The 19,763-nt window shown below is 35.3% G+C and overlaps 1 protein-coding gene across 2 annotated transcripts in view; it reads right to left on the bottom strand.

The window, feature by feature from the left end:
* Positions 1-19,763, bottom strand: part of LOC145688061 (putative ATP-dependent RNA helicase DDX43) — a 114,585-nt gene that overhangs the window by 67,176 nt on the left and 27,646 nt on the right. For both annotated transcript variants that reach the window (XM_081761768.1, XM_081761766.1), the window contains exons 4-5: positions 17,079-17,188; positions 796-1,016 (exon numbers count right to left, since the gene is read on the bottom strand). In XM_081761768.1, the coding sequence (XP_081617894.1) occupies positions 796-1,016; positions 17,079-17,188 (331 nt within the window). The remainder of the gene's footprint in view (positions 1-795; positions 1,017-17,078; positions 17,189-19,763) is intronic.

A 19,763-nucleotide genomic window follows, 5' to 3' on the forward strand; every position in this document is an offset into this window, starting at 1 on the left:
ATGATTTTATTAACAATTTTGCCACAATAAGGCCCTGTTTGCATTCATTAATGAACAGTTTATGGCAAGAAAACTTGGTGAAAACTATCTTCCTTCAAATTAGCGAGCAAATTGGACTGAACTCAGAAAAGATGGACATCCATAATCTTAATTAAACGAAGTAAATAAATTTACCTATACACAATACTCACTCCTCACAAATATTTACGAGTGCATTCACATATTTACGTCTCCATTGAACTCTTAATCAACGTTCAGTATTTGTGGAACTAGAAAATTTTTAACAGCCTCTGTTTTATCGATATTTTGGAGACTAAAGTAATAGATTGAGAAAGTGGGCGCTGTGAAACTAGGTTTAGAAGGAAACATAAAAAGAAAAGACAATTATTTAGAAGGCACATTACAACATTTTAGGACCTGTGTTAAATAATTCTTTTGTTCCAAGACAGTGAGCTAGCTCTTGCTGTGCAGAATTGATTTTCATTAAGTCAGATTCTCAGACAAAATTTCCTCACATATCTGTTTTTTTTATCGACTTACAAAATTTTTCTCAATAACGACTTCCTAAATCAGTTACTTTAGCCTCTCAAAACTACCGGAAAAAGACAACAATGGCAGGAAGGCAGTAGAAAAGAGTATACGTGAATGTGAAGCACTGTTCAGTAGTACTGTCAAAGGGAAGTTCGTGAGAATTTTACGCTCTCCCCCTGAGTTGTTACATTGCTTCAATAGTTTCATTTATTTCAGAAACTCTGTAACATATTTTCATAAAATATGCAGTAGTTTTGTACATACCTGTCCCAGTTTGAGCAATCCCAATCATATCATATCCTTTCAATAGAACTGGCCAAGCCTGACATTGGATGGGAGATGGTTCTTCAAACGCCTGTTTATAGATCTCCTCTAGGATCTCTGGATAGTGTTGAAAACATTGTTCGAAAGTAGTAACAGGATTTGGAATATTTTCTGTACTATCATCATTGAAATGAGACACAGTAATATTCTTTCGGACTTTCCTATATAGAAAGAAATAATAATAATAAATGGAAAATTGTATTATAAAGCTATGCTCTTAATAGCTATAATTACTTTTTTGCCATGCGTCTTTATTTTCGTATTCAAGGCTAGAGTGGATAATACCATTTGGTAGGTTTTACGTTCTTAATAAAAAGCACAAGTTGGAAAATATGTAAGTATTTGAATCTATAAATTAATCCTTCTCTTCGCTTTTCTGCCATTCATCCGCCCCCACCTTTCCCTTTACGAAATTAAAATATACTCTTGTCAGCTCTTAATAGTCTCAACATAGCCTAACAATTTTAAAGTGATCAATATTTGTATCTGATGAAGATAATAATACAATGCCGAAACTAACTTTTATATATTAAAAGTGATTTGCTTTAGGCAGATTTTACTTTTAATTAAGGCAAAGAGGTTCCAAAGCTAGATTGTAGGGCGACCATTATGTATGATTTTTATTATTGTTATTATTTACAATAAATTATTAGCAAATTGTAAATTCTTGTATTGAATCTTATGCTTCGTCTATATCTGTCTATAACGCTATTGCATAATCTACGAGGTTGCTTTTACCTCGTGTTCAAGTAAGAGTACTTCGTGTATATGAAGTATTGCTTCACATATATTTCTTTAAATTTGATTTAGATTTGTGCCTGATGTCCACATCGTTAATTTTACGCGGGTTTATTAACTGGAATTTAAAATCCTTTTACAAAACCGAGATTACATACGCAGAAACATTGTTTCAAGTAAGATCTGTTCTACTACTCTCTTCCCCCTCCTCCATTTCTTCTTTCTGCAGCAAGCGCTCCTACAGGTATGGAACCCACAATTTTATGTACGCTTTCTCCTAAATTCTAGAAAAGCCAAATACACAACTGAAATATTTCTAGACTCACTTATGTTATTTTTTGAATCCTTCTTAGTCTCCAAAGCTATGCTAGGCGTAAGAAAACTCTTCAAGAAGAAAGGTATCAATTTGTCCGCCTGTCGTCCACTATTAGCAGAAAGGTAGGTTGGATACCAAGAAATGACTTTTTGGTATGGATTCAGCATTCCAAAAATACGCTCATTTCCGTCCTTATCTATCTGTTAACACCCGACATGGTAGATCTTCTAGTTCCAGTATTGCATTCTCAGTTTCTCATAGCTTGGAAATATATTGTATCTTCTCAATACAAAACGCAATTCACTTTTGCTTTTTATATTCTTTTTCGTCATTCAAATATTACGTAATCCTACACATTCCAGGTAACATATTATCTTTATTTAAAAAAAGAAAAAAGTTTTCTAACCGAACACTGCTTTTTTAATATTTACTGTCCACTTTAGAAGAGATTTCAAGCTGCACTTAAAATCTATATATATATATATATATATATATATATATATATATATATATATTACTTTTACTATTTTTTTAAAACAAGATACAGTGATACTAGTAATTCTAGAAAAATACTAATTTCAGAGGATTTTTGAAACTGCGGAAGCAGAGGCGGCCTTTGTTCTTGCGGGACCCTGTGCGAGTTGGTACCGTGGGCCCCTATTATTTGGATTGGGGAAACTCGCTCTTGCTCCGGGAAAGATTTCAAAGAAATTTGGACATGTTCTTTAAGAATAGCCCATCTTTCACTTGAGCCAGAAAAAAGTGTGTACAGTCTCTGTAGAATTCCAAAGGACTTAGTACGTGCAAAGGAACTTGCTGCGCTTAGAGAGGATTTACATTGAGAATTCTTCTTTGTTCGCCACTCTTCTCTCCAAGCATGTTTGCGCCATTATCATAGCCTTGGCCTCTAGAGTTTTGCAAATGATAGTCTCAGTTGTTAAATTTCGGTGGAAATGTAACATGCTAAGCTTTCATCTGTAGTTTCCTTGACAGCTATAAAGCCCACGAAGTGCTCCTCGATTTTGCTTGTGGTTTTGTTAATAAAACGAAGTATCAGTGAGAGCTGTTCAACGAGTAACATCTCGAGTGCAATCAACAATAATTGAGAAGTACTTACTCTTCTTCACTTTCTTCACAATTTCAGCTTTAACGTTAATCGCAAGCAGTTGTAAAAGTTAATCTTGGTTATTCTTTCCAAGGTAAGGGTCCTTAACTTCCTTGTTTATCGTTTGTTGGAAATGATCTCGCAGGGCTGGATCAAATAAAATTATCAACTTGACCAAATCCAAAAGAATTATCACTGGAATCTGAAGCCAGTTTCTCTTTGTATCCCCTGAACGGTAAATTATGGGATGCTAAATATTGCACGAGTGTGAGCAACCTTGCCAAAATTTCTTTCCAGCGCTGCTTTTCTGCTTCAATTTGAGTCTGAGACGTAGTGTCGATAGTTGTTGCGAGTTTAAATCCTTTTTCTAAATCTAACCATTTCAGCACACATTCTTTGTAAGGCTTGCTTGTTTCGTGGGTGCTTCCAATCACTCATTCCCCTATAGGAACCGAAACTTGTACTTACACAAAATCAAACGATATGCAAAAGAGTAAACTGCATCTTTTCCTTTTGAATAAATCATCCAACTCCTATCTTGCTTCTCACCATTACTTAAAATTCTAATATAGTGAAATTCACTAAAACGCCGTCCATTTTCATTCACGAGAAACACATCTACTTTCGCTCGAATAGGGCCCTTACACATGATCAAAGTTCGCTCCTTGTCACTCATTTGCTTGTCCATAATCCTGGGATATTCTCCGCATTTCCATTAGATACTTCACAGATACTTTCATTTGTTGGTGACTGCGCTGATGGGTGCGAAACTGCGGATGAAGACGAACGCGATGATTCCACAAACTATAGTAGTGGCTGTGGAACCTCAACTGCTCCTCGTCTGGGACCCGCTTCTACTTCAACTGCCGTTGCATGTTCATACTGAGTTTTAACAACGGATTCACACTTTGCAACTTTAACTTGATTTTCAGTTTTTTTAATATCTGGACAATGGTCCACGAAGTTATTCTTTTATCTACTTTCCTCTTTCAGATTTTTTTCTTTTGGTACTTCCTGATTCATATTTTCTACCATCCCGATCGCACGAAGTCATTTTTCTAAACTAGTCATACACACTAAACCAAAATATCTACGAACTTTCAGATTTCACGCGACACTCCAATTAAAAATTCCAAATCGAAATACTTTGGTCTTATTTTAAACCAACAATTAAACAAAAAGTTCTTCTTAAACACAAACAAACTATTTGCTGAGCAAAACATTATATTCACATAATAAAGTACATACGTGTTACAGTTTCGCCAACTAACACTTTCGCTTCATCAGACACTAGTGGAACAGGTTACACCGAAAGGCTTGAGGATTGACAAAAAGGGAGTGAGGTGTGAATCAAGCAGGTATAAAAGACTCATTAAGAAGATAGAAAAAGAAATGATTAGGATTAGAGAACGTTTTTTAGCTTTCAATGAAGAAAAGACAGTGAAGTTAAAAAGTGACGCGAAAAAAAAAGATAGTGTCTGATGAAGCCAAAGTGTTAGTTGGCGAAACTGTAACACGTATGTACTTTATTATGTGAATATATTGTTTTGCTCAGCAAATAGTTTGTTTAAGTATATACAAAGCAAAGCTTCTACTTATGGAAAATATTAAAGTTCTTCTTCTTGTAATCCGACTTCACATCACTATTGCCTACCTTTAGATCGGAGAAAAGATAATTATACATCACAAAAGAAAACAACGTTTGCTAATTTTCTCCACGCACATACGTTTCGCATGGTAAGACGTTTACTATAGTACTAAACCTATACAAGTTGACCCGTCTGTTGTTATAAATCTCAATAAAACATTCTACAAATGCATACTATCTAATACACAAAAACAAACTGCTCGCTTAGAATATTGATCTAAACTCTTTTTAAGCTTATCAGATTATATTTTTAGTTTTAGCTGTGCAAAATAGCAACTTAAATTTTAGTGCCATCTAGGATTATTAGTACACCATTTCGAGTACGCTTATTAAGTTTGTGTTATATTTTGTGGCTAAAATACGTGTATAAAAAACGTATACGTTTTTTTTCTTTTTTTCATTTCCTCCCATATATTATTTTAAAAATTAAAATGGGCGATGTTACATATACTTTAATGTATGTGCGGGGCCCCTGGCAACGGCCCGGTTCGCCCGTCCCAAAAGCCGCCTCTGTGTGGAAGAGAATCTTTCAAGTGATATACGGAAACTATTTTCTTTTATTCTTCTTTTCTAGGTTTTGCATAATATAAAAAAACAGCGTTGAAGCACACAAAGTGATTTTATTATTATTATTATTATTATTATTATTAAACTCAGCAGTCCTACTTTGCATATTCAGCATAGCTTCGCAGAGGTATTTATAATGAGAAAAGACAGGACTTTTCTTTTGCTATGAAGCTTATGTTATCGTTGTTTCTGCCGTACTTTTTATAAATTTAATATTATTGATTTCGAAGCATGTTTTATATTTATTTGCTATTTCTTCTTATTGTAAATTCTGACGTTCGAAAACGTATTACAGCTTTCATTCAGCTTACATTTTCAGTTAATTTATTTCAAAAGTCCAACTTTTCTTTTAGGTGGTTAGTATTTTATTCGTAAGTGAAGTTGTATCATCAAATGATCGAAACTAGTACTTCTCTTCCCTGCTTCAGATTTATTACATGTACACTCATGTCCAAAATGATTGTCTATAACTGTCTTCTTGTAAGAATATAATATTGATCATGGTTTTGCAGGGTACTTTTCATACTGATATTGTGTGTATAATCGGGAAATGTATATTAGTGGTAAATTTAATAGGAAAAGAATTATAAATACGAAAATTAGAATGAGTAAAACAAAATGTTACTAAATGGACAAGAAAATTTTATTTTCGTTTTATCGTTCTTATTTACTGCTCTTTTGACATGAAATTTGACATATATAGATCTATGTCTTTGCCGATTATGCACATACTAACACTATAAGAAATACGGGGCGAATTCGTTATCAAATTATATTCCTACAACAACATATTTATAAACATGCGACAATAATTTTGGACATGAGTGTACAACTATGAAAAATAGTGTACTTCAAGTCGAAAGCCTTTAAACGAAACATCAATTTCTGAACACTATCACTGACTGTATATATTAGGAATTTAGAACGTTGGAAAGAGTATATCTATCTATATCTATCTATCTATCTATATTATATATATATATATATATATATATATATATATATTCATTTTGACTTGCATTTTTATATACTTTACATTAACCCTTGTCTCAACGTGTCCATGCTTCGAAGCATCTAACATTCATGAAATATTGTGGCATGGTCGGTATGGGGCAGTGTCCGGTCCATAATAGGTCATTAACCATTGCAGAGATTTGTAGTAAGCTTTTCATTATCGTCATTACTGCAATTAATTCCACGAGTTACTTAACAACTTTTATCACAACCGTTGCCCTAAATTATGTGAGTGCCGTAAGTAATACTTGCTGTAACCGAGAAAAAAAAGTTGGGTGGTATCAGAGATGAATCCTACTCTTAACCACGGCCACCAAATTATACAATAAAGGACCCCGCTCAGAGCTTATGGAAATCCGGTTTCCGTTAAACTGGCTGGTATTGAAGTATGTTGTATATTTTGGTCCCCTAATGAAAAGTCAATGGGCACGAAGCCCGAAAACCCCACGTTTTTGAGATATCCGCTGATTATTATCGTCACTTAAAGGCATGCATGCTCCTTCGTAAACTGAAAATAATTAGGCTGACAATTTATATATATGACGTATGAACGAATCTCGCTGGGGTATACTAGGGTTTCAGGGATCGCTAATTCCGAATTTAAGGTCAGTTAACCTTCATCACATGAGGTTCAAGGTCTTTTGAAGGTCAAATCGAGAGGGAACGTAGCAACAATCTGAACAAAAAGTACATAAATGATCTTTGAGTCGTTGGATCTGATTATGTATTTTCTTCACCCGGAAAGGTCTTTCTAGGTCATTGCAGGGTCATTTTAAAGTTAAACTTGAAAAACCGTCGGAAAAATTAAAACAATCATAAATAGGTTTTTAGGGTAGGTGATTCCGAATCCGTGGTCAGTGTTAACCGAATTTACCGTTAATATTGTCTATTTTCCAGTCAGTCACTTGCAGTGTCTTCTTCTCCAATAAAGATTTGTTCTGCATCTCAGATCGCATCATTCTCGAAATTCTACCTTCATTTCCATCGTTATTCACAATATAGTTACCAGCATCTTATATGTATTCCAGTAGAGCTCGAATAGGGTATCTGATTTGTTGTTGATGTCAAGCCCATCCTAAAAACCATACGACTCTGGCTACATGTGCACAACAATCTCATGTCCTAGCACCAGACTTACAAGTGCAGTAATAATTTAATATCGGACAATCTTCTACTTCCATGGCAGCAATTCATCATCATTCACTGCAAAGCGTATCCAAAGCTGATATCCAGTAGCGTTTCTAAATCTTGAAAAGATTCTAAAACGTAACAATCCTGACTCAAACCTATTTCTATCAAATTGAAAAATATCAGTAGTTTCATGATCTAAATACTACTGAGTATAATCTTCTCCAACCCTATCTACGAATTTTTTCAGATTTTTCCGACAGTTTTTCAATTTTGACCTTGAAATGATCCTGCAATGACTTTGAAATGACCTTGTCGGGCAAGAAAATGACATAATCGGATCCAGCGATTCAAAAAGACATTTATGTATTTATTGATTTTTACAACGTACCCTCTCGATTTGACCTTCAAATTACCTTGAAACTCACGTGATGGAGGTTACCCGACCTCGGATTCGGAATCAGCGACCCCAAAAACCTCAGTATATATCATGGTGAGACTCGTTCATACTTCATACAGATAAAATGTCGACCTGATTATTTTCAGTTTACGAAGGAGCATGTATGCCTTTAAGTGACGATAATAATCAGCGGATATTTCAAAAACATGTGGTTTTCGGGCTTCATGCCCATTGAGACTTTTCATCAGGTGATCAAAATGCACAACATATTGCAATATCAGCCAATTAACGGAAACCGGATTTCCATAAGCTCTGAGCGAGGTCCTTTGCATCTTGGCTAGTGCCACCGGCAAGGAATACATACATCCGAACCACTGGCACAAATGCGTAGTGATTAACGGAGAGTTTATATTTCTATTTCTATTATTAAACTGGATAATTAAAGAAGTGGTGGCAATTATGTGTAAATCACTAATACTAACAACACGGTAACTTATGAGAGAATTCTATTCACGACGAAAATATGTGCAAAGTATAAGTGGAGAAAAAACAAATCTTCCTAGTGTCCGTAGTGGAAAATTGGCGTTTAGATAATCGCTGATCTGAGACACACACCACTACGATGAATTTTCCTCGAGTTGAGAATCTTTTTTTATAGCCGTATCCAGCGTTATAGCTGAAGACTTACGGTTGGTTGATCGAAGACCGCTGTCATCTCTGGTAGTGCTGACGTTAAGAATCATGTCTAGTAGATACCCAGGAAGAAATCGAAGAAAACAGCGAAGATGAATCTGTACGCTGAACAGGAACATCTACATGTCATCTTCCTTCAGGATAACGGAGAATTTCTTCCGCTATGCTTCTGATAAAGCATGACCAATCTTGACAAGCGGCGAGACGAATGTCGAGCTGGTGACTAAGTAAAAGACCATAATCTTCTACTATCAGGATTATAAAACAACAACAGTTTTCGTAGACAAATAATAACGTATTTCTACGAGGCAAGTAAAGAGCAGATGAAACGGATTAACCAGAAAGGACGAGTAAGTTTAGTAAGCAACTCAGTTTAATGTAGACAAATAAGTTTATACACTCACATGTAGAAGCTTAATAAGACCAACGGTTATGGGTGACACTGCTGGTATTTATGTGTAGACTCAGGAAGATGAGATACTCGAGAGGAATATACATGCTGGGTCGAATACACACACATATATATACAAAAAGCAAAACACGGGTTTTTGCCGGGCAGACTTAGAAACAATAGACAACTATTATACAACACAAATTTTGGGGGACACGACACAACACTCGTACAGACAATGGGTGAAAGGGTATTCCAGTAATCATAAAGAAAGAAGAAAAAAGAAATACAGTAAAAACAAACAAACAAACAAAAAATCCACATAAAAATTAGGGCAGACTACAACTGGTATACAGTAACCCCACGACCTACATAAGTGTAACTTCGTAAGAAACTGCAGTAGTGAGGTACGAATAAACAAGAAGGTGCGTCAGATGAAGCTCTCTGCTTACCCCATACGGCCCTCCCTTCACGGTGTTAGGGAGGTTACCCGAAAGTTTTGAACAGCAAGTTACGTATTTTTTTTAAACCATTGAAAAGATCATGGGAAACAAACGTTTGTAGGCAGAACTTTTCCCTGTAGGGTATACTTTACGAAACGGCAACCATTTACCTGTGAGTTCTTGCAAGTAAAATTTGCAATGGTTGTAAGTCATTAACGGAGATAATAGAATGAAACAAGGAGTGAGAGGGGGAAAACGTCAAAACGTCGTCCAATGGAGCACCGTGTTCACTTCACAAGGCTCGTTATGAAACCCCGAGGAGTATCTTAAAAATGTAAACAGTAAAGCATATAATTTGACGTGTCATTGAAAGAATGATTGAAAAACTATTAACTTTAGTACGAAGAAGCTTGGGGTACTGCTTATGAAATGGTTACCATTTCACTTAAATGGTAGTCATTTCTTAAACGGTGTGCCACACGATTTTTCTCCATACAGAAGTTGGCTTCCACAGCGTTTTCAATGACGTATCATATTACATAACATACTATTTATAATTTTTGGGGTTCCCTGGGCCCCACAATAGCGGCGCCCTCTACGGTAAGCCAAGCGCTCCATTCGATGTGGCTTTTGATGTTTTCCTGTTTTGTTCAGCGTTCAGTGATTTATAAGCAATGGATCTCAATGCACGAAAGCACAACTAAATGATGGCCAGTTCGTAAACAGTGCCCAACAGGACAAACGTTATTCCTACAAAAGTAGCTTGTTTTTCATTATCTTCTCAATGATATGTGATCCTTCTGGTCCCATGATAGTGCGGAAAGAAAAGGCTTCATTCGATGCACCCTCAGACATTTTCCTATAAAGAATACATACAAGTTAGTCTAAAAAGTGTTGAGCCTTTGGAGGTCAAAACTGGAAATACATTCATTGTGATTTGGTACGAAACCTCATATGCGCTATTTAGTTTGATGACCTTCTACCATTTTTCCGGCAACACCATAACTCTTATACGGTCGGTATAGAAGTGAAACGTGGCTTTTGCCTGTTTTGCAATAATTTAAACCCATTCAGGGAGTTCTGCAAAGACAGAGACAAATGAAAATCTCGTGGTGCCATGTCTGGTGTATGTAGTGGATACATTGAAACTTCTCATCCAAATTCTCTCAATTTCTGACGGGCCGTTAAAGATGTATATGGCTTGTCGATGACAGCGCAGTGTGGCGATGACTACACTATTTCTGTTTACAACGATAATGGTATATTTCTTATGTACTTTTAAGTATTATTTTTATTTATGGGCAAAATGAGCTATTTAAAAAGGCACAAGCTGTCAAGAAGAAAAAGAAATTACATAAAGAAATACTTTAAATATTTTGTATTATATTGAGATTTTTCTTGTTGTTGTTGCTATGACGATTTGTTTATCTGCTTAATCTCGTTGCTAAGGTAACAAAAGGAATATAGATGTAACGATGAACAATCTTGTGTACTCTGAATGTATAATATTTTAATGTGGCGAACGAGATATAAGTTGAAGGATAATAATATATATTTGAAGTGCATAACTGTGTTGAGTTATTCTAGATAATTTTGTGTATTGCATAAACATTTAGAATCAAGGAATATGTAACGTAGCTGACGAAAGAATTAACGTTACCTATTTTATGGTGCCGAAACCGGGGAGATCAGTTTGAAGTATTAGTAAACTATCCCTCAGCAACATGGATTATCTAGTAATTCGTAATAAAAGAAAAATTTACAGAAGGCCGACAATGAATGTGAATACCGGAGTAAAAGAAGTTGATATTCCTGGAAGTGAGACTTCAACAGATGTAATTAAACTTTTACAACAGCTAGGACAACAAATGAATTCCATGTCACAACAGATGGATACTAAGTTGGAACGAGTGGCACAAAACTTTGATATCAGATTGGAACAAATGGATTCCAAATTGGACACCATTGGAACAAGTGACACGACAAATAGGACATCAGTTGGATTCCAGATTGGAACAGATAAATACCAAATTGGAAGTAACTGACAATAGGATGGAACAGATTGTTCATAGCTTTGCATTGCTGAAAAGTACTGTTGACGTAGTCGAAATCCAAGTCAACGAACATGCCAATCAAATTCGAAGACTGCAGGAAGAAATCCATACTATTAAAGAGAAAATCAGTGCGGTCAACTGTAATCCTGATCCTGCCCTCAATGTTGTGCATGATGGATATAGAAGACCTGAGTTAAGGCACTGCGAAGAAGACAACAATTCATCAGAAATCTATTCTGACAGGTAGGACACCATCTCAAATACTGAGAATGAAGAAAGAAGGTCACCTCACAGGAATCACGCACACGTAAAACGACATCTAAGGCATTTTAGTAATAATAAGAATCGGGTGAAATTCAGTGAAGTAAGGTCATTAACTAAATTCAGTGGCAGATCAGAAGACATTCCAGCAAGTACGTTCCTAGAAAAATTTGAGGAAGAATGCGAGTTAATTGGCTAGGGTAAGACCAATTTCCTTAAAATCTTACCGCATATTTTGTTACCACCCTGTTCTGTATGGTATAAAGTAATTAGAGGTAGTTTGCGTAACTATTCCGATTTTAAAAATGCACTGTTAGCTAATTTCGAGAATGACTATGTTAGCAGACAGGGATGCCCAGATAAGAAATCGACGTTTTGATCCAAAAGTCGATAAAAGCCTTACCGATTTTGTAATCGCAACGTATGACGACTTGAAACAAATCAATCCTTACCAGCAGGAGTCACGTATTATCACATCAGTACGAATATTACTACCGTTTAAGCTTCAGCAAGTATTGATCTCGTCGCAATGTATAAATCTCAAACATTTAATAACGATTGTTCAAAATTATGAAAGTCAAATTAGATTGCAAAGTAATAATAATAGAAATTAAGCTAACTATATTCCTGTTCGAAATGTACATGTTAGAGAGGATTGTAATCATAGTACAAGAGGTAATGTTAGATTTACTCGTAACTACAATACGACAGAACCTAACTTCAGAAGAAATAGAAATAATAATAGTACCGTTTCTAGAAATAATGTAAATAATCGAACTAATTTCTCACGAACTCCCAGATTTCGTAATAATTATCCAGGTGGCAGACATTTTCGAAATAGAAACCAAAGAATTAGCTCAGTAAATAACACGCAGGACTGTAATCAAGATTATGCTATTCAATGTAACCTAATCGAATCTTTTGGTAATGTAACTTGAGCTAAAGTTATGGCGTCCGACAAAATATATTCAATTAATTTTTATTTTGTTTCACTTTGAATGTTGCTATGATTTCATTTGTAATTCGTACTTTGTTTGAATTCTATACAGTTGTATTAATTTGTTAGAATTGGATGTATTTGGTTTAGAAAGTCCATACCTCGGTTTGCGGAATTGATTACGTGGAATGCATGACAATTCAGCATAATTTTCAATCTATATATGAATTTATTAGAATATAATTAGGTCATAATTTCTTTGTAATTCGTACTTCTTCTGAATTCTATGCAATTACATCTATGCATCGATACAAATATTATCTATCGAATTTATGCTAACTATGCCCGAATAAATGAAATATGTTATGTTGTATTTTAATTTACACCAACTTTATTGTTAACAAATATAAAAGGCATCGAATTAAACAATCTATTTAGGACCTAAAAATAACCAACAAACGTACCACATTTTGAATATCTCCTTATCGTCGGTAATTTTATAGACTTAAAATGAAAAGGATATGTTATTTTATGAATTGTAATTTTTATATATACAAGGGTTATTCAAAAGCTAAGGTAACTATTGTATACGAAATGTCTAACGGTCCGGGATTCTTTCTTTAATTGTGATCAATGTAAAGTCCCATAATTCGGGAGCCATTATACAACGATAATGTATATTTCTTATGTACTTTTAAGTATCATTTTTATTTACGAGCAAAATGAGCTATTTAAAAGGCACAAGCTATCAAGAAGAAGAAGAAGAAGAAGAAATTACATAAAGAAATAATTTAAATATTTTGTATTGAGATTTTTCTTGTTGTTGCTGCTATGACGATTTGTTTATCCGTTTAATGTCGTTGCTATGGTAACAAAAAGAATATAGATGTAACGAAGAACCATCTTGTGTACTCTGAATGTATATTATTTTAATATGACACACGAGATGTAATTTGAAGGTTAATTATATATATTTGAAGTGCATAAGTGTGTTCAGTTATTCTACATAATCTTGTGTATTGCATAAACATTTAGAATCAGGAAATATGTAACGTAGCTGACGAAAGAATTAACGTTACATGTTGATCACTTCCGGCCGTTTCATTTGACTTCCTAGGTGCACTATCGTTAATTGTCAACAGTACACGTCCAAATCCATTGTTCCACCCGGCGAAATAGGTTTATGGTGCACGATGTCCTTCCACCAAACGCACAGTATAAGCTCCCTGGGCATCAGGATCGACCCTGCCACAGACTGGGAGCCGCTTCTCGCTTCTACCACAATCATTTTCGCAAATTGATCTCGTAGGTTATTCACTTTTCATCACTCGTGATCAGTATCTTCAGTAATGGATGGAGTTGTTTACATTTCAGCAGATATTTGCAGATAGAAATTTGACTGAATAAATGTTTTTTGAGTCAGTTCATGTGGCACCCAAACGTCAAACTTCTTTGTGTAGCCAGCTTTCTCCAAATGGCTCAACACTGTTTAATGAAGAATGTGTAGATCATTGGTGATGTCATGGCTACTTACATGCCGTTCTTGCTCGACTTTTACCAGAATACTAGGTATCATCCACTTTTGCTGTAATTGGTTGCCACTGCGAGAAGCATCCTGAACATCCAAATTTCCAAAATGAAAACGACTGAACTATCTTTTGACTTTGCTTCTGGTAACATACCTTGCCCAAGACAAATTTAATCACGAGCCTTTATCGAAATGAAATTGTAAAATGTAGCGCAGTTTTGCGAAAAGTTCACTAATCTTCACGGCACAATACCTTACGTCTGATTTTGAGAGTTTCAACACTTTTGCACATCTACTAGCTTCAACTGCCAAATAACTTTATACCTAACCCGCTGCGACTCTCACACCTTCAGATTTTGGACACTAACCCAACTAACCAAAGGACTCAATACTTTTTAGACTACCTGATATATATACACCCGCCGCAAGATGACTTCGGACCTAATGTGAAAACTGATTTAAGGGAACGGTCTAACGCTTTCTACCTTGGTACACGGCGTTGTTTTGCATTTAAGAAAAAAAATATGGATGTGCATATTTGGCAACATGCATTACTACTGAGGAGTGAGTTCACTTCATTGTTGATGGAAAGTTGACTTCCCAAGGTTGAGTTTCTGGTATAATCTAGGTGAGAGTCTTGTGCTTTTATTTGTCGTACTTTGGTGCTGAATATATTTGTAGTACGTACTTGGTATGCTGGGAAAATGCTGTTGTAATGAGAAGGAAAAAAACGTATTCTTATATGGAAGAGTGAAACCGTATCGATAAATACATGTTAACTCACACTTTAGGCAAAATCAACAGTCCCAAGGTACTGGCAATCTCCAGCGGTTTGCTTCCTTCTGTCGTTCCAAAGCACAAACTCGATGGTAGGTGGTAAAGAAAAAGGCCCAAATCTACAATCTCATAATGCGACAAATAAAGAAAACCCTCAACTGACAGCGTCCGAATTGAAAGAAACGCATCCCAGTTTCTTAGATATTAAATCAACACATCTAAAAATAAATAAATAAATAAATAAATACAAACCTAACCGTTGCGAAAAATGTCGCTATTCAGGGACCGCATGAAGAAGCAACGATTTGCTTTGACAATGAAATATGAACGCTAAACCTAAGCACAGTGGCAAAAGTAGATGTTTTCTGACGGAAATTTATTCGAAGTTTGCCGAATGAAAGCTGCTAAGGTTCAACGTCCATGTTCAAGTAGAATCGACCCAAAGTACACGTCTTCGGTCGTCAAATACTCTTAGTCTATAATGGTGTAGGAACGTTTTCGGGTAAAAAGGGAAGAGGGCGACTATATTTTTCTCCGCACACGAGATGAATGGATCGCTATATCAACGTTTTTAAGGACGATTTAATGGACATGCTGCACATCCACGACGATCAACTTTTCATGTACGATAAGGGATGTTGCAAAATAGGTTATGAAGGTAACAAAATGGCTTCAGAAAAACGAAGCAAGATGTTAGAGTGGCCTGGAAGCAGCCCCGACCTCAATTCAATTGAAAATCGTTGGAATCGTAAGTACTTGTTTCTGAAAAAAAGAATCGAAACCCGGAGACCCTTCAAGCAAAGCTAAAGATGCGGTAAATGGAGATGTGGAAGTAAAATAAATTCCCATGACAGAAAGCGAGCAAAGAACAGCTTATTCCTGAGGAAAATAAAATATTGTCCCGGAACATTATTTATACGAGTGAAAGAAGTCAATTATTGGGAATTCGTCGTTTCACAATTCCCGAAGGTGCCTTACGGTTATTGAAAGACGAAAGCTCGTTGCTAAATACTTAACTTCACATTAAATCATTAATTTAACGTTGCACCAACAATAATATAATTACAAATTAACGATGCAAGAACGAAAAAGGAATCTGAATACAGGATAACCTTGAAACACCCCCCACTCGCTGTTTATTTAGACAAAACCAACATCGCGCATCCATGGTTTGAAGCAGAACTTTGGCGTCAGACGTGAACATTCTAGCGATCTTGCCACCGAATTTGTGTTTTAGAATTAACATGCAGAATATTTCAAACCTGCATAGTATCTGAAACATGATCGATCCCTTGGTTCAGACGAGTAACCATATTCCAAAATCCTATCGTTTACGTGATTAACTGCCTTCACTTAATGCAGAGAAGACAACTCAGATAAAAACGAAACAAGTGGGAACGATTTTAATTTTGCGTGCATCTAAAATGGACTTAACATTGGATCGTTAATCCAACTCCATTTTATGGATAATTCACCAATGCGACATTCCACTCCACAAACGAAAGCAAATGATAACGCGCACAACTACAGAACGTAAGTTTGTTACATATCATTAATGGAAAACACAAACAAAAGTTCGTAAATTTGAAGTTGTCAACTAAAAAACATGCACTCACATATCTGAAATCAACAAGGAATTTTCATTTTAAATGTTTATAAAATTTAATTCCCAGATACCCTGACTCTTAACAGAATTCCTTGACCTTTTCCGGTTTGTCGCCACCCTCACTCCGCACTAATGAACTCAAGTTTTGCTGCAAGTAGTTTTTCCTGTGTTTTTTCCGTGAGGTCTGAAGTAATTTTGCGGCGAACTAATTATACAGATATATTATGTATATCTTCACATTTGTGGGGGGTTAGTGCATACATAAATTTTAAAATTATCCAATAAAAGTAGCAACCAAACCATTATTTAAGTATATACATAATTTTCAAAATAATAAATTATAATACAAAACCCGAAAACATCTGTATCCTAAGCTGTACACAATAACTGTAAAAGTAGTAGTCCTTACATAATTATTTTTAACACATAAAAACTAAAATCTTCACAATAAGCTACCATTTACTTGTTCACTTGATTTATCTGTTTAACAAATGAGTAATGGTGCTATCACAGCTATATAAAAGTGCTACATCTTCAACTGCTTTCATTCAGACAAAGTTTGTGCTTCTAATTTGCTAAAGGAATGATAACATTTCTTTTTAGAAATGGAGACTTACCTAAAAGTTTCAACTTCTTCCGCGGTCATATTTGCAACTGCTGGGTCTTCTATATAAAAGTCTTTGAGTAGTGGTGGACATTTGCTCCAACGCTCCTTTTGTGCTTCTTCCTACGACGGAAAATGCGACTAGTTACTAGTGGTATCATTCCTTATAGGTACTTCAATACAGTTTGCTATTACTATCTACGCATTCCCAGCTTAAACAATTAAGAGAAGATTTCTACATGAAAAATATACATTAAAATTTTGTGAAAATCTACAGATTTATCTAAATGCTATAGAAAATCTTTTTTATTTTTATTCACAACTTTCATGGATCACAACGAAACTGAAAAATGTGAGGCGCTCACTGACAAAGTTTCGTTCATAACATCCTGCTAATCTCCCTTTTATTCATAACATCCTTTTAAATGGCATACGAGGGCCACTGTTTATATTTTGAGCCTAACAATGAAAAAAACAGTAATTTGTCATTAAAAATTGATTTATTGTTTTCGAAATATTCTCCTTTATGATCAATACACTTTTGCATTCGTTCGAACCATTTGTCAAAGCATTTTTTTTTTTTTTTAAATCTTTTTGATACACCTCCATAATATGGTTTTTGAACGCATCAACGGCATCTTCCGCCGACGAAAATCGTTGTCCACGCAATTTATTCTTGACATTTGGGAACAAGAAGAAATCATTGGGTGCCAAATCAGGACTGTACGCCGGATAACCCATCAATTCGATTTTTTGAGAGTTTAAATAGTCGGTTGTTAGACGAGATGTGTGAGAGTTCGCATTGACTTGATGAAGAATGATCTAACGGCGCTTGTTTGTTTTCCGTATTTGACCGAAGACCTCCGGCAAACAAATTGTGTGTACCATTCAGAGTTGACCGTCCTACGTTCCTCTAAAGGCACAGTTCCCACATGACCAGTTTTCCCGAAAAAACAGGCGACCATTTGTTTCGATGTGCTTCGAACGGGAACAACTTCTGTTGGGTTTGGTTCATCTTGAAACACCCATACAGTCGACTGCTGTTTACGTTCCGGCTCATATACATATATCCATGATTCGTCACCTGTTACAATCTTATATACGTCTTTTGAAGCACCGCCATTGTATTTATTGAGCATTTGTGTGCATCAATCGACGCGAGCTTCTTTTTAAGTTTATGTCAAATTATGTGGGATCCAACGAGAACAAACCTTTCTTACAGCTAAAGGATCATGTAATATTTTATATATGCTGATGGAACTAATGCCTAGGGTTGCCTCAATCTCACAGTATGTCAGATGACGATCTTGCAGTATTAGGTTTTGCACATCATCAATGTTTTCTTGAATACCAACTGATGTTGGATGACCTTTGCGAATTTCGTCAGTGAGCGAATGACGGCCACGAGTAAAATCGTTATACCAGCGTTTTACAGTGGCAAAGGATGGAGTTTCATCGCCAAACGTAGAAGTAAGTTAATCGATGCATTCTTGTCTTTATAATCCACGTCGAAAATCGTAATAGATCATCGCACGAAAAGTTTCACGAGTTAATTCTATTTTTCTGTTGTCGCGCAATCTTCAAGTCAAGCTAAACAACACAAATAAGGCTATTGACAAAACATTTGAAGTACGTTATGGTCAACAATGTCAAACGTTTCTATGCAAACAAAAAATAGCACCTAACTACAATCAGTGTTGCCAAGGCTCAAAATATAAATAGTGGTCCTCGTATCCTCACGATCATACATAGAACAAGTAAAGATGTTTAACAATTCAAGAGGATTTGTATTTGACTTACTTCCACTTACAAGTACAGACATCTTAGAAAGGAGTGGTAGTGATTAAAAAAACATTCACAGACATACGACTTACACGTCAACGTATGTAAAAACTTAGTATTTTTGAATATGACTTAATGTTTTCTTTATAATAATGAAGAAAACATTAAGATGTATTCAAAAATATTACTCTATAGTTTAAATACATTTCATTTTAAGATTGTTTTTCTAAGAGCGCCCCCATGCTTTTGTAATTCTTACAGTACAGGAGAAAAATTATTTTAGAGTATTATCCTATACGTATAATATTTTTGATGTTATATATGATTCTCTAGTTTCAACCGGGCAACATTGTCAGGTGACCCTGCTTCCAACATGGCGTCCACCTCGAAGTTCCAAAATACCTTTTCTTGTCTTTTCATTACTTTTCTTATATTCTTCCCTTCCCTATCGGATGAAGTGTTTTAAAGAAACGGTTTATGGTATATAATTATTTAAAGATATGAAACGACGTCTATTTATAATAATTTGAACATACTCTTGCATTCACTGCGACTAATATTTAATGTACTATTAACTGAACTGATTTGGTGTTCCCTGATACCTTCCTTATCGGATCCGAGGAACTCAAGCGCAACACATTTCTCCTTAGAATTTTCAGAAGAAATATTAAAAATATCACAGATATTGGTATTACTTTGAAATAAGTATACACCACATAATGTAAACATTTATACGTTTTGAATACTACGACATGTTAGAGAGGTGTATAATCATATAATCACATTCAGTTTAATAATTAATTAAATTTTAACATACAGATTTCAGATTACAGCAGCTATCTTCACGAAGTGCCTGTCAGAAATAAGCAAAATTTCTACAAAGTTCATACATTTCTACTGTCCTAACCAGTTTCTC

Source organism: Thermobia domestica, chromosome 6 (genome assembly GCF_964235325.1).
Source record: "Thermobia domestica chromosome 6, izTheDome1.hap1.1, whole genome shotgun sequence".
In the NCBI taxonomy this organism is placed as follows: Eukaryota; Metazoa; Arthropoda; class Insecta; order Zygentoma; family Lepismatidae; genus Thermobia; species Thermobia domestica.